At 32.5% G+C, this 21,216-nt stretch overlaps 2 protein-coding genes across 3 annotated transcripts; one reads left to right on the forward strand and one right to left on the reverse strand.

Annotated features, from left to right (window-relative positions):
- The first annotated feature begins 6,157 nt into the window (after positions 1 to 6,157).
- On the forward strand, positions 6,158 to 11,285 carry LOC112712651 (OVARIAN TUMOR DOMAIN-containing deubiquitinating enzyme 9). Of its 2 annotated transcripts, none has more exons than XM_025765572.3 (11): positions 6,158 to 6,375; positions 6,934 to 7,330; positions 7,417 to 7,652; positions 7,826 to 7,899; positions 8,610 to 8,664; positions 8,914 to 8,988; positions 9,094 to 9,167; positions 9,268 to 9,316; positions 9,871 to 9,955; positions 10,246 to 10,302; positions 10,871 to 11,285. In XM_025765572.3, exons 2-11 carry the CDS (start codon positions 7,000 to 7,002, stop codon positions 10,924 to 10,926), a joined length of 1,092 nt encoding a protein of 363 aa, XP_025621357.1. In that variant the 5' UTR covers positions 6,158 to 6,375; positions 6,934 to 6,999; the 3' UTR covers positions 10,927 to 11,285. The 2 variants fall into 2 exon arrangements, with proteins under 2 accessions (XP_025621357.1, XP_025621358.1); XM_025765573.3 differs by having other exon boundaries at positions 6,200 to 6,375; positions 10,456 to 11,285.
- A 3,246-nt stretch (positions 11,286 to 14,531) lies between these two features.
- LOC112712652 (pumilio homolog 4) lies at positions 14,532 to 20,427 on the reverse strand. Its single transcript, XM_025765574.3, has 12 exons — positions 20,156 to 20,427; positions 19,840 to 19,908; positions 18,764 to 19,432; positions 17,693 to 18,416; positions 16,975 to 17,560; positions 16,752 to 16,893; positions 16,557 to 16,664; positions 15,996 to 16,208; positions 15,793 to 15,903; positions 15,436 to 15,630; positions 15,151 to 15,325; positions 14,532 to 15,069 (listed from the first exon to the last, which is right to left on the reverse strand). The coding sequence occupies exons 3-12, from the start codon at positions 19,412 to 19,414 to the stop codon at positions 15,044 to 15,046; spliced, it is 2,931 nt and encodes a 976-aa protein (XP_025621359.1). The 5' UTR covers positions 19,415 to 19,432; positions 19,840 to 19,908; positions 20,156 to 20,427; the 3' UTR covers positions 14,532 to 15,043.
- Positions 20,428 to 21,216: the final 789 nt, after the last annotated feature.

Here is a 21,216-nt window from a genome sequence, read left to right on the forward strand (position 1 = left end):
GTTCTCTCTCATATTTATTTTTGGTTCCATTTATAAAACTAATACTGAGAGATCACACTTTATTCTTTCAATTGTTAAAAAAAGATAGAGAAAATCCTTAAGCCTGAAGCATTCAATTCTTACAATTTTCCTGTTCAGTATTCTATATATTTAGTTGTCCATTTGATTTAAGTTGACTTAAAAGATTGGTTCTTCAAAATGCAAATCCATGATATCAATTCCACCTTATGTACTAAAGCATCATGTGTATAACTCAGCTTCAAAGAAATGGAACCTTGGTTTCTACCTGTCTATCTATTTTTTTTATTATATAAAAAGTTGATACTAATTTTTTATTTTAAATTTAAACCATTTTTTTTTCTAATAATACCAGATAAGCAGTTCTAATTAATTGACAAAAACTTAAAAATCAACCAATTAACTATTCTAAATATAACCCCCATAATTAATTAATTTGTTACATACTATTATTCAATAAAAATATAAAATAAAATAAATATTTACATTAAAAGTTTTATAATAATAATAATATTAATTATAACAAATTTTAGGTTATAAATATTCAAATTTTATATTATTTGACCTACTTATATATTATATACAGGGGTTGTGTTTCTATTTGGATAATTGAGCCTGATATCTTCTGAACTATAACCAAGAGCCACCATGGCAAATTTTGGAAAGTATCCTTCCAACCACCGAAAACTTTGCCTATGAACTTCTGCTTTACCAACAAAGCCTTTCGATAATTGATGGTATAGTTGAACCTTGACTGGACTTCCGGAATTATAGATTTGAACTTGATGGATGGGTCAGTCTCAACCAATGGCCTTAGCCTCAGCAACTGTGTTCGAGTCTAACTTGGAATGGTCCTGTGAAATCGTTCCTATGGTGCACGTGTGCCTACCATTGTATCTTCGTATCTTCCAACAACCTTTTTTCCGTATCAAGCTAGCTCGGATAATCCAGTCGTACCCACGCCCATACATCTTGCATTCTGCATAGAACGTATGTGGTTTGGACTCATAAACATTGTAATCGACTCCTCTAAAGATAGTGTAACTTCTAATTGCTGCGACGACAGACTTTCTAGAACTATACTCCATTCTAATCCTGAACTCTCCACATTCTCAGGGTCAGTAACACCTAAAGAAACCAGATATCATCATTCATTGATCCATTCAAAATATAAAAACACAAAAACGTATTATTCACTCATCACGTACCTATGTTTGCATATTCCGTAAATTCCGGTGCATTCATGGCATCAAGTTCCAAGTTGCGCATAAAAAGTGGGGATGTTCATCGGTTGACTAACTATGGGATGAACCATTACATTCTCAGCTGTTGTCTCGACTCCCACATCACCATCCTCGTCTTCGTCGCCAGCTTCATACGTGGCTTCAAAGTCTTCTTCGTTGTCACTGTTCATTCCTTCGTACACTGCAACTCTATCATCCTCTATATCTAAATCATTTTGAATCTCATTTGCCTATACGTTTTCAAACTCAACATACAGTTTAATCTGTGACTGTCGCATCTAATTCTGCCAGTGAATTTGGAACATATTCTGCATACTTACTTCGTCAATAATCGCCATAATATCAAACTGTATTAGACCACAAAAAACTATAACTGGATTCCGATACAAAATACTGCTCACTCTCGTCAACATACCATTTTTCATACTTTGACAGAGACCGTTTTGAAGTTCCATCAACGTTATGGTGCATGGAACCACAAAAGAAAATAGATTCTGACACACAAACATCACTCTGTATTCCGAATAATCTCATCGTTGTAATACACTACTAAATTTATAGTACCATTCATTACACTAGCAACACACTTAAAGAATACTCTTTCTCGCAATAAAAATGATACCGAGCTTTACCTTATGGGTAGTGCTAGGGAGCCAATGGCTTAAGTGTACAATGTGTACAATGGGCTAAATCTTTGGTTCATGAATAAAATGAACATCACCATACTATCCAGAATAACCATCCGGATACCAAGGATAATAAACATCTCAATAAAAATTTAAATTGATTTTAGGGTTCACTAAGGATCAAACTCTTGACCTTTCGGATCTAGAACTCTAATACCATATCTGAAACCACTCATCCCAAAAGTGTAATCTGACAAGACAATGTAACACTAATGGTCATATCTCTAATACTTCCTAAACCTCCATTGTACACATTGTACGCTTAAGCCATTGGCTCCCTATACTTTCTCTTACCTTATATATAGGAGAGCATTCAACATTCAACACGCCCCATGTGCTGATTAAGCACACACACCCTATTTGATTCATCAGCCAATGACAAGTTGTCACTAGTAACACGCCCTCCATGTACTGTAGTTCATGCAACCAGACTTTGTCATATGGCAATCACGCCCCCCCCCCCCCCCCAAACAAACATGCTGTATTCAACACGCCCCTCATGTTGAATCTTTTATCTGATAGCTCCACCAATTTATAATTCACGTACTGCATCTATTTTTAGCCAAAACACCACTAATGAAACCACAACCAAATTCTTTAGCGAAGAGGAATCAATGTTGCTTCCAGTTGTCCAAGATACGTAGAAGAAGACGAATCAGAAGCCCATGTGGTGAGGGACTGTTGGTACGCAAGAAAATTCTAGTTTGCGTCGCCTCTAACACTAAGAAATAAACCTACAAAAAATCAAGGGCTGAAAAATTGGATGTTTAATTTATTGGAAAAGCTAGATGAGAAAAGGAAAGCAATGTTTTGTGTGCTGGTATTCAAAGGAACAAATGCAACAATTGAAGAGGAGATTGAGAGTGCCATGAAGGGCTTCCAAGACTTCCTGAAGGGTTGTTGACTCTTCATTGGCCCAATTAAGAGAGACTTGGGAGGCGCCAAATCATGTACAAAATCTAGCCATGTTGGACATTTTACCACCAATCAAATATTTAATGTAACGATATTCTGTTATTTGACTTATTTCAGTCATAAATAGTCTTTTAAATACTCTATATAACGAAAATCACATATCATTAGTAAATCAATACAAAATTCCCTCCTTCTACCACCTACTTCTTTCTATTTTTCTTCTTCATATTCTTCGGGACAGCGTTGGTGATTAGCAAGTGATAGTTTTTCTCGATAAGCACTTGCAACAGCTTCTTCATCAAGATTGAAGTCTTCTTCAACTATTCTACTAGCTATTCACAAAGAACCACATTGAGGAAGTGTGAAGATTGAAAAGGTAACATGAAACTTCTTTTATGTTTTAAATTTCAGAATTGTTATTTAAAAATTTGAGGATGCCAACCGTTCTAAATTAGTGATTGAAAAATAAAGTTCTAGATTTTAGATTGAAATGCATATTGAAGGCTTGGTAATATAATGTTTGATGAGGTTCAGATTTTGAGATTAATCCTTAATATTTTTTTTTTGAAAAGAAATATCCTTTTAACTTATGATACATTAATTTTAAACTAAAAAAGTGAAAAAAACAGTTATTTCTTGATAAAGAGAGTAATTTAATTTACTTCTTAAGATTTGGATGTAGATTTATAAGTTGATTTATGGTTCTAAGATTCATTTTGGGTGAACAACTTAAATTTTTAAAAGAGTTTAAAGTATAAGGACTTTTATTAATAATAGCTTATAAATATGTTATTTTGTATTTAGATTTTTAGTTATAGAAGTACTTATTTGAAAGTTGTAACATTTGGATAAATAACTCAAAAAATATCATTTTTTTCACAAAAAATTAATATTAAAACAACAATGATAATAAATACTTTTCAATATTAAATGTTGATTTTTCTATAACCTAATCACTAATATTACAATTGTTTAGAGAATTAATTTTTTATTTGCTCTCTTATTAGTTCCCATTCTTTGATAAAAACCGGTTCTTCTACTTCATCTTCACCCATAAGGTGTTTTTGTGTGGTAAATAAAAATAAATGTGAAATGTGTGTCAATGTATATTTTGTTGCTGTTTTTATTTTTTTTACTTCTATTAGAATTTCCAACTTGCTATAACTAACTATAAAAATAATAGGAGCTATATAAAAATAAAATTACATGGAAAAAAATAAAATTAAAGTTGAGATTTTATACCACACAATATTAAATCCAAATTTAATAATAAAAATAGAGTGGTAAAATGATAAAAAAAATTCCTAATTTGATCCAATGGAAGATCTTTACAAGGCGTGCCTAGCACTAACCAGTACATCTTTGGTTAAGAAAATTTCATATTCTCCCAGAACCAGACTCTTAAATCAAGCACGTCGTTCTTCCTTCTTTGGGAGTTGACAGGGAACTCCAGCGTTTGGATGCGAAAATCGCATTCTACTAATTGTCAATGGTTATGCATGTATTTTGTATCATTGTACGTGTGAATGGTTCTGATGTTTTCCACACTTCCATATTTGATTGTCATTTCTTTCCAGATGCCCTTGAAACAATAACCCTTCAACTATAAATCCTGAATACTGTAACAACATAGCCACAATCGAATTTAATTTAAATTAGAATATGTGTATGGTGGGTCAATGGGAGAGAGCGTTGTAAAACATATCACATAAAAAACTAAAAATAATTCATCTCGGTTGATTTCGTCACGTTAAAAGGAAGCTTTCCTTACAATTATAAACATTTGAATTAAGACATGAAAAAGATTGGCCATGCATCTCTGTCAAAAAAGGATGACTGTTGGTTCCCGGTGCCACTTGTCAATGACATGCTAAGAACTTAAAACATCAAAGAAATCATTACAACTTCAGTATTATTCTTGAAACTAAGTGAAAAGGGAGCACACTGGAATTAAGCAGTTCTGTTCATATGGTTAACATATTTTTCAACTTTCAGTCACCAATAATCTCTACACGAGCACAAGCCATTAGTGAATCGATGAAACCTATTGTGTATGGTGGGTCAATGGAAAGAATATATGCAATAAGTGGTTCAGATGAAACATTGTTTTAAAATGATGGTGAAGAATCAATATTTTAGTAGATAAATCATACCTGAAAATGATAGTAAAAGGCCAATACTTTTAGCATATGGACCTTGAGTGAAAATAGTGGTGGGGGCAGTATTTCTAGTATTTTTTTAGAGAACCAAGAATAAAAGTAGATTTTGTTTGTTTTGAAGTCATTTTTTTTACGAAAATGAAAGAATGACTTATCTAGTAGGAGAAGTCATATATTTTAACTTTTTTAAAAAATTATAAATTAACTTTTCGAAAAGTTAAAAGTTTTTTTCAAAATAATACCAAACACTTTTCATAATTTAAAAGTCAGAAAAAATAGCTTCTGCTACTTTTCAAACGGATTCAAATATTATGGGTAAACAATTCTTAATTATGAATGTCTTGAATAATATACAGTTTTTTTTCTTGATCTTGATCTGTATAGACTAAAGAAAAGAAAGAAAGAATGAACTACTATTTTGAAAGCATAAAAAAAATTCAAAACGTTTTGGTTTAGGAACTAGAGGATAATTAGAAAGATATTTTATGAAAATATGCATATTTGAGTTCGTTCATTTTATGAAAATAATGTTCAAAAGTGCAAGTTATTTCTGAAGTGAGCAAGTAAAACATTGATGTCTATAATACTATCTATAATGTTAAAAAATATTTCACTAACTCAATGTATTGTTGTTTGAAAAAAAGAAAGAAAAAAATGTTGAAAATATCCCACTCTGTATAATTTTAAAGATACAAAAGATTCTTTAAAAATTTAGTTTTAATGTCTTAAAAATGTAAATTAATATAAATATATTTAATTATTTATTGTTATGTTACTAAAAATATTTTTTTATAACTATGATATAAATATTCATATATAAAACAAATATAATTTGAAACAACTTAATTCTATCACTACATTAAAATTAAACTCATTTTCTAAATCAAACAAGTGAAACTAATATAGAGTTATATAGTGTATACTGTCTAAGGCTATTCCTCTTGAATAAAACTGATACTCTAAAAAATAAAAATAGCATGAGACTCAGAGAGAATCTAAGCCGTATGGATAGAACGAAAATAATGATATCATGACACGTCACGTGAAAATAACCGGCGACGGTTTTCTGATTCATACCGTGGTGGAAATAAAGATGCCGAATTTCAAGAAAAGACGTTACAAGCGACGTCGTTTTAAGCTATAGTAATATATACTGCGCTTTTTTCTTTTTTTTTTTATTTGTAATGATTCTTAACCTTTGGGGAATTCATTGAGATCGCGCCACACTTTCTCTTACTTCCAATCCATCCAATTCATTAGCATTCCATTTCTTCAAGAATTCAATTACCCTCCCCTTTTCTTCTCATTCTTCCATTCCCAAATCCCTATCTTCCTTTTTCTGCTTAATCCGAGGTTGGTTTAGTCTTTTCTTTACCTTTTATTTTTCTACCTCAGGTTCTTTATTTTTATTTTTTTTTTATTTTTAAAAAATTCTTCTTTTTTTGGGAGGAGCGGGTGGTTACGCTTTTGGTTGGCTAGGGATTTTCTGTGCTTTGGGATATGGATTTAGGTGTTATATTCTTTTTCACGGGAAAAAAGGTTGTGATTCAAAGATTTGCATGTTCCAAGGTTAATGCTTTGGGGTTGGATATCATGGTTATTTCTTTTTTTTCCAAGGTTAAACAACACTAGATATTTAATTTCATGTTGAAGAAGCATTGTATTGGTCTAAGTGTATATGATATACTGTTTGGGTAACTCTGTTTGAGTTGAAGGATTGTAGCTTCTGATCCAAGTGTTTATGTAGTGAATAACTGAATATATTGAATTTAGTGCTTTATTCCTTGTCTATATTTTCATTTTGAACTGATCTTGTTAGGTTGATTAGGAACCATTTTAATATTTTGCTTCTTTTTTCTGAAGTTTATTGTTTATATGATGTCTGAATGCATTGCACCTTTTCTGTTTCAGATATTGAACTCTTGGGATAAGACAGCTAGTCCTTGGATTGGATAGAGTTCCTTGTTTTGAAGGATCATGACAGCATATGACATGGATCCTGATGTTGTTCGCTGGGGCCTTCATAATCTCTTAGATGTTTGCACACTTTCCAATAATGGTTCTCCTAGTATCATAACTAGATATGATCCGGATTTAAGTAGCAGCGTAGAATATGTTAGAGAAGGCTTCTGTCAGCCTTCGTACGTGGAGAATGATGAAGCTGTTGCTCGTGCTTACCAGGAAGAATTATCACAACTTCAATCCTTGGAAGCTTCTGGGATGTCGAAATTTGGGAATGATCAAGCGCGGGCAGCCGTACTTGCACAGGATTGGCATTCTTACTCAGATGGAAGCAGAAATTTTGGTGGTATAAGCTTGGCTACTCTATTGTTATCTTTTTGATGTGCTGGATATTTTTCAAACTTGTCATGATAAATTGTCAACAACATGTAGGCAATGAAACTTGCCAGAACTCTAACAGTGAGCCATACAACATTCCAGAAGCAGAGAATTATGATTCAAGTGGAAGGGAAAATGGTATGCATGACATTGATGTTTATGGTTCCTCTTCTGGGTCAGGAGAGATTCCAGTTATTAGTGATGATATGTGGCATACGTTGGAAATAATGGATGAGTCTTCTCTTGACGGTGAAGTAGGCAAAATATTAAACCAGATGGTCCCAATCCCTGTAAGTTTAGCCTTTTAGTGCAGCCAAATTCTGTTGTATTTAGTATCATTGGATTTCTTCTTTCTATAATTTCTTATATATGTAATACTTAGTGATGTATACTTTATATGTGAGTGTAGCTATAGAATTCCAATTTGGATATTAATACAAATGTCTCTTGTCTGTACTTGCAGCATATTCCTAAAACCAATGAAAAAATTCCATCATATGATGAAGAAGTATCAGATCACCAAAGGCTACTAGACAGGTCTTGGTTTATTTATGATTTATAATTTTTTTAGTGTAAGTTGTTTTCTAGGTAAAAAGTAAAAGGCATATCTAACCTGTAATTCTATCTGCTAACCCCCCTCCCCCCCCTTTTCCTCCTAAATGGGCAAATGATTTGTTAGTGTAACTAAAATGGGAATACTATTTAGCCACAAAGGTAGAACCTTATTGCAGCTCTCATTAAAATTTACTAGTATACTAGTACAGCATAGGTAGTGAACAACCATTAAGTAGCCAGTACGACAAAGCAGAAGGATGTAGGAACAGGTGAACAGCCATTAGGTCACCCCACACTCTCTTCATATTAGAGGGAAAACACTCCTTGCACTCTTAGTTAATTACTTTCTGAATAACTTGGTGCCATAATGACTTAATTTCTGAATACTTGGTTCCTTGATGACTTTGATCTTAAAAGAAATTGCCATAGCTAACTAGATGGATGCCACGGCAATAAATTGAGAAATGAGATTTTATAGACCCAAATCTCCTTCGTTTGATAATATGCAACACAAAGAGGAAGAGGTAGGGAATGTTGGACTAGCAGATACTATATTGTAATATCTGGCTTATTCTCCTTTTTCTTTATTTTCCGTCAGCTTCCTATCTGCAAGTTAGAGCAAAATATATATCTTAACTTGGTTGTTTGGTTATTTAGGATTCATCTAATTTAATGAATTTGATCCTTCTTAGATTGCAGTTGTATGAAGTGGTTGAGCGTAAGGTTGAAGGAGATGGTAACTGCCAGGTTGGGTCTTTATCCATTATTTTTGGATTATAACAATTCCTTTATTTAAGGTTTAATTTATCCTTGTAAGATAGTTTAAGATTTAATGAATAGCATCTGAATTATACTAATATCATTTTTTTTGAAAGGATTCAACTTCACTGGCTGTTTTTTTGAGAAATTTGCAATGGATCATGATGCATAACTTCCTTTTTCTAATGGTAGTTTATATTGTTTAAAAAGTGTCTTATTGGTTTTGTATTTTTCCAGTTTCGTTCTTTGTCAGATCAACTCTATCGCTCACCAGAGTATCACAAACATGTGCGGGAGCAAATTGTTCAACAGGTTTGTTCATGTTTGTGGCAAGTTAACAACAGATTATTTTTGAGTGGGCGACCTTAATCTATCTCTTGTTATTGATATATTGTTTTCTGCTGTGTTTGGTGTCAGCTCAAGTCTTATCCAGAACTATATGGGGGCTATGTTCCAATGGAGTATAGTGATTACTTAAAGAAAATGAGCAAGTATGTTTATACTTTATAGCATTATATCTATGTAAAGACTAGGCTATGCGATTTCAGATGGTATGGCTTTATTGATGTTCTCATGGTTCACTGATATTAGGAATGGTGAATGGGGTGATCATGTCACATTGCAGGCTGCTGCCGATTGGGTATGATGAAATATACCATTTCCATTTTGTATTTATTATGATATCCTTCTTTTTGGCTTGAGATTTCAAAGTCAGTGTTCTTTATCTGTCTGATGCATTGCATTGGATGCTTAGTCTATTGGATTCATGTAAAGCATTATTTGTATCTTTTAGAAGCCATCTTAGCAGGTATGGTTTATTATAAAAGCTGTAGCAGCTTTAGGGCATTTTTCTAGTAAAGTTCAAATGGTTATGTAGTGAACTTATTCTATTGAACCATAATCTTTGTTTAAACAAAACATTGTTTTGGCTTGAAAAAAGACAACTGTTGAATGCTAGTTACTTAAAAATGATTAGGGAGGTCATGTGATGCGTAGAAGGATTTGTTACCGAGACATTTTTAAGATATATCATTGTTATATGCCATAGTTGACTATTTTTGTGGATGGAATTCAATCCAATTAGCATATCTCATGATTTGAAATGTTGAAGGAAAACCTTTGCATCTTAGTTGATTTACATCATCAATCACTTCTATGATTTGCTGAGGTTGTCTTTTTGTTTCTACATTTCAGTATGGTGTCAAAATTTTTGTGATTACATCATTTAAGGATATGTGTTACATCGAGATTCTTCCACAGACACAGAAGTCTGGAAAAGGTAAGATTATATTAGTATACATTGAGTTTATTATTCTATATCTATAAAATTCTATTATGGTGAAACAGAGGCATGCAGATTTGTATATAGAAGCAAAATGGTTCTTACTACTGTTAGTGGTTTTGTTTGACTCTTGCGAAATGAGCGAAATTTAAATTGGTATTATTTTGTTTATCTATTCGAAAGTAATTTGTCAACTGTGATGCATAATCTTAAATGACAAGTACCTATAGTATTTTAACTTCTGTTTTAAGGACATGCTAAGAGAGTTTCCATCGTAACTACTGCAGTGATCTTTCTGAGCTTTTGGGCGGAGGTGCATTACAACCCAATTTATCCCGAAGGAGGTAATTCCATACAAGTACCGTAGAAAAATTTAATTTTGACTTTATTGCTCCATTGAGTCTCTTACTTTTATAATGTCCTTTGGAAGGTTCAGAACATTTCTCACATTACCATGTCCTAATTATTGTGATATGTATCCTATTTACCAAATGCAGCTACAAATTTTAAGCAAGCAATTCAAGGGTGTTTTTTTGTACGAGAGTAAGGAATGATGAGGGGAGTGGCAAAGTTTATTGATAGTTGAGTTATAATTAAGCTATACAACCTTGCTGAGATGTCCCCTATGTTATTTTGTTTTATGCATTTTGGATTCATTTGTTGTACCTCAGACAGATTGTTCTAGTGTCGTTATAATTGCGGATTAGCTTCTATGCATAATCCTCAAATTTTTGGGGAAAAAGGAAAGGCAAGTAACATAAGAAAAGCAACACAACATATTTTAGATAAGAGATTGGAAGATTAGACTTTCTTATGTAGCTTTTTCTTTTCTTTAGTTTTTGCTCAAGTTAGGAGGATCTATTTTCTTGTAACTCTTGCCTTTAATGATATTCTTCATTTAACTGTAACCAGAGTTGCCGGCACCCTATGCAAAGAGAAAGAAGAGATGGTGGAATTTTGGTGGTTAGGATTGAAGTATTTCATGCATGCAGCTACTTTATCATCTGTTCTTGTTTATGGCTCTTCACTCGGCTGTGGTTATGAGTTTTTTTTATTGAAGTTGCATATTTATACCAGTTGGCTCTTCCCCTTTATTCTGCTTCTATTCTTTTGTACATATCCTCATTTTCCCCCCTTGTACAGTCCTATATTCTTATAGTGCATCTCATTTACAGGAAGAGTGATCTCTCTCTCTCTCTCTCTCTCTCCATATTAAAACTCAAAGAAAAACAGTATGCTAAAGAGGAGAATCTATGTATATATCTATTATATAAAATATAAAAAGAGAAACCAATCAAACCATGGTAGTTTAACATTCATTCTCAAATACTTAACATTTCTTTATTGTGTCGGATCATTTTTTTACCAGTGTGGCATAACTTACTTTTTCTCTTTGTATTATAATTTAAGATTTTCCTTAACTTTCATCTGCCTCTTTTGACATTTATCTGTTTTAGCCATTTAGGTTATTTTGTGCTGTTAATGTTAAATAATTTTTTTTAGTGTAATTGAGCTATAAAACTTATTTTATTATCTCTTTTTACTCATTTTTACTATTTATCGTTTTTATATGAAGTCACATTCACACTTATTTATTTTCTTCTTCCACAATTCCTTGCCCAACTCACTCTTTTTTTCCCATTTTTTCTTCTCATATTATAGTGTCCTTTTTTTTTTTACAATTTGATCACATATTCTTATTAATTTGACATATAAACGGATATGTAAGTATTACTAAGTATATATAAATTTTGTCATTTGTCAAATATATTTTACTCAATGTCTCAATCTCCTTTGCGATATAATTCTCATTTTCACACGGACATGTATATACAATTATAATAATGGTAGTTGATAGTTTATAACTATTTTTTTAAACTAAAAATGTTATGGTATTATGATTCTTGACAAATAGAACTAGAAATTAGATTTTTTTTTTAGTTTTTTTAAAAAGATTTTACATTAGTTGAGGTTTTTGTACTTATCTATTGCATGTGGTGACTTAAAATTGACAAATAAAAAGAATAATGAAAAATAAAACATAAGAGAAATAGATATGAGGATAAATATAAAACTCATTTCTAAACTTAAAATTATTTCTCTTTTTTTTGTTGCTTCTTTTTACTCTATGTTTACTTTGAGAAAATGCTTTTTTTTATTTATTTAAGTGAGTATTATTGTTAATATTCATAATTATTCAATTACAATTTTTGTGACAGTATTTATATTAAACGATATTATTAATTTCTCATCTTCATAACTAATTGAAGGTTATGAATTAACAAAGTTTAAAAGTTAAAGCACAAATAATGTATAGTTACGAAGACATTCCTATTACTAAAATTCTTGGTGTATTATAGTTTTTTTTTTATATAATAAGTTTGTGTGTCTGTGTTTATATATATATATATACATGATCTTAATGGATGCTTCTATAAAATTAATGTCAGTTGTTTTTTATGTTTGTTTTTATTTTTTTCATTATATTTTATAAATCTTAGCCTCTTTTTTCTTCTTTTCTTTTTATTCTATTTTTATGTTTTTTCTTTCATATCATGTTTTCATTTTAATATACCAAATCAAGCACACAAATAATATGTCTGTGATATATTTTACTGTTTATTTATATATGCATATTTTGACATATAATAATTAATATTAACAAAATATATACTTTGATCCATTACTCAAATAATATTTTTGACATATTTTATGTTTCTATGGTCATATTTTTAACATTCTATATTCATAGAATTATTATATCTCTTAAATATTTACTGACTTGAGCGTCGGAGTGTCTTTTGCAGGTACACCCCACCTTTCTCAGTTCAACTCTGACCACAACTATGGAAGAGCTTCTCACAAAGAATTTTTCAACCAAGTTATAGCTTGAAGTCACCACTTCACTTTTGCTACGTGCTCTACAAGAAAAGTTTTGAACAACTAACCACATCATCAGTGAACTATACTTTTGTCATTATTTTTTTTATTTGAATATAAATTTTCACATATGATTGTCAAAATAATTTAATCAAATATTAAATATAAAAAAATGTTGAGATAAAACTCATAAATCTTTCCACATTTACTAAACAATTTTAGTTATAACAATGTGCAATGTGTGTGAGTTAATATAGTTAATTATAATTTTAATAACTAACTACTACTACTATTTAGTATCTACACAAATTAATTGCTGCGTTATTTCAGAATTCACTATCTGATCTCAATGCTCTTCTTTAACTTATGAAGCTTATAAATTTATTTACCAAGATTCTGACAAACATAAATAACGAGGTTCCTTAAAAGAAACAAGTAAAACCTCTTTTTTTGGTGGATTTGGTGAAGCCTATTTTTGCCAAGATACTTGTTACTTTGCAATTGGTTCTCGGCAGAATAAATTGAGTTGAACATTTATTTTATCTTTTATTTTATTTATATATTTTTCCAAGACTAACTAGTCATTCACATCTGAATATGAAAGTATTTGAATATTGTGATCCCAATGAGTAGGCCAAATGCAGAACCAAACATGCATGTCTAAAATATTACTTGAATAGGTTTTTCTAATAAATAGATCTTTTTAGTATTTGAACTGAAGTTTATTACTTTATATCATCTCTTAAGTAGCATTTGTTTTGAGGTATTAGAACGAAGACTAAGAGACTGAGATTCAGTATAATGTTTGTTGGCCTAAAGACTGGTATTAAAATTTCAGTCTTTGTCTCTAAAATTTCAATATTTCAGTATCGACAAAAAGTGGAGACACAGGGTACTGAAATTTTTTGAGATGAAGACTGAAACTTTAATAACATTTTATACTTAAAATACCACATTCAATTAATTAATTTCAACTTTATTCTTTGTGCAAATTAAATTAGAGTTTCATTTTTATTTCAGTCTCTGTCTCACTTTACACTAAACACAATACTGAGACTTATTTCAATATCTATTTTTCAGTCTCAGTCTCTTAATCTCAATCTCTCTTCCTAATCTATCTTTATAGATCTAAACTTATATTTATGCATACACAAAATACTTTTCTTTTGGATCAAATAACTTCATATTTTTGTCAAAAGTAAGTTAAGCACCTCATCAAAGGTTTGAGCTAAAAGAATAATACATGAGTAAAAAATTGATTAAATTACTCTATTAGTAGTTATAGTTTTATCAAATTTATAAAAAAAATTTAATGAGATCTTCACATAGTTATAAATTTCGTTGTTATTCCAAAAACGTTTAACTAGTTTTAAATCGTTTAACTAGTTTTAAATATGCTAAAGATAAAGATCTAATTACAAATTTAAAAAATGATGTAGAAATCTAATTAAAAAATTTTAAAATGTACAGACCTAGTTACAAATTTAAAAAAATTACAAAGACTACCAGAATAATTTGACCTAAAAAATTTAGATCTCTCAACGAATGTATTTAAGATTTAGAAAACTCATGTTTCTTTCATTAAGACCTTCTACTCCTAATCTATTGTATTTATAGCTCTGAACAATTTAAATCCATAGTCTAAACACATTACACAAACGAATAAATGCAGTTAAAAGATAGAAGCCAGAGATAAAAAGACAATATCAGCCGAGAAGCAGTATTATTTACACATTTAAAGTGGAAGTTGAGAGTCTCAACTACAGACTCCAGTTATTGCAATGAATCTTTTACCATTGATTTGCTTTACAGAACAATGGATTTTCATGTACACTGCAAAAGAAAAAAAAGACACATTGCCATCACCCTAATCTTTGCATCCTAACTCAACTCTCTTTATGGAGTTAATAATAACAAAACCAAACCATAGTAAGAAAAATTAATTTATTCAATTGTCCCTCCAATGCTTAATCAAAACTTAGGGATATATTAACATCCATGTTAGCTGTACAACGGATTTATGCGGTGGCGCGAGGAGGAGGACGACGATTTGTTATCAAGACTTCAATTATGATGCTTGAGGAGGAGCTAGTAAATTAGGCTAACATCCATGTTAGCTGTACAACGGATTTATGTGGTGGCGCGAGGAGGAGGACGATTTGTCATCAAGACTTCAATTATGATGCTTGAGGAGGAGCTAGTAGATTAGGCTAACAACCCTATGCGCCTTTCTGCAAATGAGGCCAATCGAATTGTTAGAAATTCCATTGCTTCCTGAACAATTCACAAAAAGTAGTAACTGAATTCTTTACCTCCAGTGGTTATGAGCTTCTCCACGCGCGAAACTATGTGCTTGCCGTAGGTATACTGCTTCAGGGCATTTAAGTGAACCTTGATGCGAGAAAGAATCAGCTCAAGACTTCGATCGTCGCAAGTCTCGAGCACTTTTTGAACAACATAGTTACCAAAAGGATCCTTCATCATAGCCTGCGATTTCATTGTCATAATCCAACTCAGGAAGTGCCTCTGATTTGATAATTTTACTTCTATCATATCTGTTTATAGATTTAGTTAATGAGAGATGAAAGGGGCCAAACCTGTAACGGCTCGTTCTCATCAGAGTTACCAAGCATTTCATTCACCAAAATCTGGCGTTCTTCGGGACTACCGAAAGCCAAGCACTTCTCAATAACATTAGAAGCAAACTTTTGTTGACTCATTTTAACAATTTGTCCTGCAAGCTTGCTAATAATAGCTGTCCTTTCATCTGGTTTACCGTGTTCGAGGATATGCTATAAAAGAAGCATGGTATTTAGAAGTAACAAAATAAAGATAAAGTACACAACAATTAAGTAATATGCATAAGATAAAGTACTCAAAAGATAACAACACAGCCTGCTTATGTGTATTCAAAATAATCTAATCGAACAAACACATTGTTGAATGCTTCGTACCTGAATAACATAATTTCCATATTGATCCTGTGCTAAAGTGCATACAGATTGCATGATTTCATCCATTATAATTTGTTGTGTATTTAGAGCATCACAATGTTCTAGAACCCTCTGTTAACATCCACATGTTCAATACGATTATAAAATAGATAAGCTCATCACTAGGTCAATAAAACATAAAATACCACGTGCAATTTTCTGACCTGAATAACACGGCAACCGTAGGGATGAGTAGAAAGTGCAACAACTTGACCATAGAAAGATGAGACAATAAACTGAATTCTATCTTGAGGGACACACTCTATACACTTCTGAATAACGTGGTTTCCATTTTGATCCCGTACACATTTCATTATTGCACCGTCGAGTTCTGAAACCATTTGAGTCTGCTGCTCTACATCAACAACCTCCAAGGCCTGTTAACAAATTTAGCTGAGATTTGAAAGAATGCACTGATTTATCCGGCATATCTAAAGAGCAAACAATAAACAGAACAAAAACGTTCAGGTTGGGGGCTCGGTTCTTTAAACTATTTCCATGTAACAATAAATACCAATATTCACTGCAAACCACTTAAGAACTTCAACTTCCTTCTCAAATCATAGCGATTACCAATTATACACCAAAGGACCATGTAAGATTGATGTGATACAACTTGACATGTGAAATATTGAACCAGCACATATCTTATACAAAAAATGGGGAAACTAGACTTAGATAAAGCATATGAATAGGAAAATGAGAATTTAAGGCTTGAAAGGCACCTTCTGAATCACTCTGCAGCCATACATTTGCAGGCTAAGAGGTAAAACATAACCTGTAAGCTGGCTGGCTAATTCCTTTCTTTGATCTTCCGTACCATGCTCGAAAAACTGCAATGTCAAGCATGATAAAATAGAATGAACAATCAAACCAAAGGAACATATTCATGACGGTACTCGATTAGAAGTTAATTGTACTTTTTGTATAACATAATTTCCAAAGACATCAGTCATCAAGGTACGAGCATGAGGAACGATCTCGGGAAATATCTTGGTCTTCTCCTCTACCGAAGCTGTTTCTAGTTTCTGCTGAATAAATCGGCTGCCATACTGATCGGTACTGCATTATGTAAGAGATTATAATTCAGACTAACAGAGCGTTATATGATTAGGAACAACAATTCAGGAGCAACATTCATACCTAAATTGAACCACATGATCAACGATGTCTAGAAGTTCAAAAGTTCTAGCCTTGTTGTTCTTGAACTCATCCAGTAAAGACGAAGGAAATCTTCCGTCCATGTTATTGCCAATATCAGCATGCCATGAGCCACTAGAACCTCCCATTGAGCTTCTAATCATAGAATTCAAGCGAGATAAACGTTCATTCTCAAACAATGGATTTCCAGATACAAGGGAAGTAAGTGAGGAACTTGCAAGCTGTTTCCCTGTATATGGCATCCCAATACCATACGGCTGACTGCCATAGAACCTAGGATTCATAAGCCCGGATTTGCTCAGGAGTGGGAGTTCATATTGTTGCTTTTGCTGAGCTAGAAGTGAATCAAGATATGCTTTCCGAAATCCCTCTAATTCTCCATTTGAGGTGTCAGAAAAGTTCCTCATTTGAGAAGGATCACTGGAACCACTCACCCCATGCATTGAGTAATCAGAACTTTGCTGCAAGCATTGTATTAAGCGCGGATCCATATTTGTACAATGAAGGTCGAGACCAATCTGATTTGCCAGTGCCTCTAAACTTTGTCCATCTCTGCAACTCCTCAAAGCTGGAACCGAAACACTGAACTGTTAATGCTAATTAACAAGACTAAATTACACCGGCTTAAATTAAATTTCAACACACACACACAGAACACACACACACACACACACACACAGAGAGAGAGAGAGAGAGAGACCTGTTTCAAGTTGATTATTGTATACAGCATTTGATTTCGAGTTTACAGGATATGAGGCAGTAGCATGGCCAGTGTAGTCTATATTTGGCAAACTTGTCATATTTCCACTAGAGTGCACTTTCGAGCGCAAACTGGCAAAAGAAGCTGTTTTTTTCAGTAGATTGATTTGATCATTTGAACCAAATGTGTTAAAGTTTGCTACTAGCCCATTATGTCTGGCCAAATTAACATTGTTCTGTGAATTTAACAGAACATTGGGATGATTATCAACTTCCATTTGTAGCTTAGCTTTTAAAAGATTCTCTTGCTCCGCGTGCCTAGCAGCAGACAAACTTAACCCTGATAATGAAGACGCTATATCGGCAATATCAGTCATACTAGAAGAATGACCAATCTGGGTCCCCAAGCCATTAACACTTTTCTCAACAGAGAAAACTTTACCACCCAATGGAGGAACTCCGGATCCAAGGGGTCTCCCAATAACCTGTGGTTCAGGGGTTGTAACTCTTGACAAAGAAGAACCCACAGCAGATGAAAAACTATGAGTACCATTGACACCGTGTGTTTGAAGACCAATCAAACCAGGAGTGGAAGCTGAAGAACGCAAGCCCTCCAAAGACTCGCGATCAACAATGCCATTTGAATCCAAAATATCGCCAAATGTATTGTGACTCACTGCGCGTGACATATTGCTAGACAAGGAAGTAGGTTGATCAAGTCCTTCCTGGTAAAACACTAAATTCAGTTATAAGCATAACAAAAATGCTGATGATTGAACACTAATAAATAGCAAACACAGCTTTTCGTAGCACTTCATTTTTTTCTTTTCATTAAAATTTAAAACACTAACAAGCACAAGCCATAAATTATGGAAGTGACAAACAGTTTCACCTTAATGGAAGGTCAAGGATATTGTCAGAAATTGAAGGATAAGGCAAGAGCATGTAAAGACCAATTATGCAACTGAATCATAGTTGCAAGTAAAAATGACACCTCAAAGTCGAATGCACTGAAAATGTCTCACCTAGAACCAAAATACACATGCAATTGGGATTGGAATTAATCAATTACCTGAAGAATATCAGCAATAGGTGTTCTCCTTCCACCAACACCAGCTCCGGCCCCTATTCTAGCCAAATCCATATGCCGATCCAGCAACTGAGCTGAACCCTGCCTAGAGGAATTTTGCAAACTGGCTTTCCTCAATTCCATCAAATCATTCTCTGCTTGTTGCACAGGAAATCCTGGTTGCATCGAAAACAGCGATGAACTATCACCATTTGCAACCATCTTCTTCCTCCAATCCCCAAATCCATCATATGGAGATCCTCCAACCTGAAACCTTTGTGTAACACGCCAATCTTCTTTCGACAACAGTGGTGGAGGTAACCTAGGATTTATACTCTCATGCGAGTAATAATAAGAAAGATACGCTGGATGCGAACGAATCTCGTCTTCAGTCAAAATCCCATTATTGTTACCACTCCTACTATTTATTGCCCCAAAATCAGAGTTCCTTAGACTACCAAAAGCACTTAATGATCCCTCCACAGTCGGGGGTGCGCTTCCACTTCGATAAATGTTTAGATCCCTTTCTCGATTGATAAACTGCTGATTGCGCTGCTCTTGCAGTATCCTTTCCAACTCACTCTGCAGCGTGTCTTCGATAGTCCCATTCAACAAATGCTGCAAACCATTATCTACCTTATTCCCACTGTCCATCTCAAAACTAGAAGTCACCTATAAGTGACACCAAAACCGGTTAATTATAATTGCACAAAACAATAACCATTAAAGTAATTAATAACTAAGAAAAAACCACAATCCACATGCCTGAATTCACTTTATTGTTGTAGGGAACAAAAACAAAACATACAAAAGCAAGAATCTTGGGTCATTCTATTTCATTATATCCTCCAAAAGTTAAAAGACTGCCTAGAACAAACTTGAAATACGACCATAAGTTGCTCAGAATCACATCAGACGCAAATCACTATATTATCTCTTCATTTTTCTGACTACCCCTTTTACCCTCAGATACATAAGAGCAAAAAATCAATCAACAAACTTCAATCACAATTTACAAAGAGAGAGAAAGAGAGAGAGAGAGAGAGAGAGAGAGAGAGAGAGAGAGAGAATGGGCATACCTTAGACTCCGCAGCTCAAAAGGAACCTTCACATGAATAGAAACAAAACCCAAAAATTTTGGATCCTTTCTGAAACACAAAATAGAGAAAACCCCATCATAAAAAGAAAAAAAAAAGGAAAATCACAACCACTTGCAACAATCCAGGCGCAAATCAAGACACAAAGTTTTCACATTTCAACCGAGAAAGCAAAAGAAACGAAAAAGCCTGAAAGATTTCACATCAAATAGACAAATTAAATAAACCCCATAAAATTTTTCTGATAAAAATGAACACTTTTTGGGTGATTGAAGAATCAAAGAGCAATTAAAGTTACCCTTTTGAAGGGAGTGGAGGAATGAGGGGAAGCTGGGAAGAATCGTTGTGTTGTTTTTGTTGTATCCGAAAAAGAAGGAATTTTGGAGAGGATGGAATTGTTGTGTGTTATGCAGAAATCAGAATAGATAGATAGAAAAGAGAGATGGCGTGGGCCTCAGTGAGATCAAAATCAGATGGCTATGTAATGAATGAATGAATGAATCAATCTATGAATGAATGAATGATGGTACGTGCTGCATGGGATGGATGCGTTTACATATATCATGATGTAATGTAACATATCATACAAAGTCCAAATATATCATGATGTAATATATCATGATGTAATGAAAATGTGTTCTTATTTTGTATTTAGTAAATTAAAAAGTCCAAATATTTATGTTTGCGACTTTTAAAAATTATGAATGCTTTTAAAAGAACGTAAGAAAAAACTTTTTAAAATTTAGTTGTGGTTATCCAAATTAAAAAAAATCTAATATAATAAATATTTAAAATTATCATTATTAATTATTAACACCAGATTTTATTTATTTTTTCACACATATTTTTTGTGATTATATTATTATTGGAATTCTCATATATTTCTAATTTCTAAACCTAACCTTCACAAATTCTAACACAATCTTCATATATTTTTTATTTTTTAACCTAATATTCACAATTTCAACACAAATACATCTCTATCACGTATTAAGTATTAACTTCTATCTATTTATATTATTTTTTGTGCGTTATTTTTGTATTTTTTAGTAGAAATTTATTTTTCTCTAAAGTGAAGAAGAAGACCAGGTTTATAAAAACCAATCATAAAATTTTTGTACACCAACTTCATGAACATTAGTCAAAATTATAATAACAACATATATATACATATGTAATTATAGATATATAATTTTACTTAAGATGTGTGTCCCATTTGTCGTGATTTGTAAAAGTGAGTCAATACACATAGATGGATAATAGACGTATCAGTACTAACATTATATTACATACAAGTTTTAATGTTTTGTTATTGACTAATAATAATTCTATTTATATTAATACAGAAAGTAAATCAAA

The sequence above is a fragment of the Arachis hypogaea genome, chromosome 9 (genome assembly GCF_003086295.3).
Source record: "Arachis hypogaea cultivar Tifrunner chromosome 9, arahy.Tifrunner.gnm2.J5K5, whole genome shotgun sequence".
NCBI lineage: Eukaryota > Viridiplantae > Streptophyta > Magnoliopsida > Fabales > Fabaceae > Arachis > Arachis hypogaea.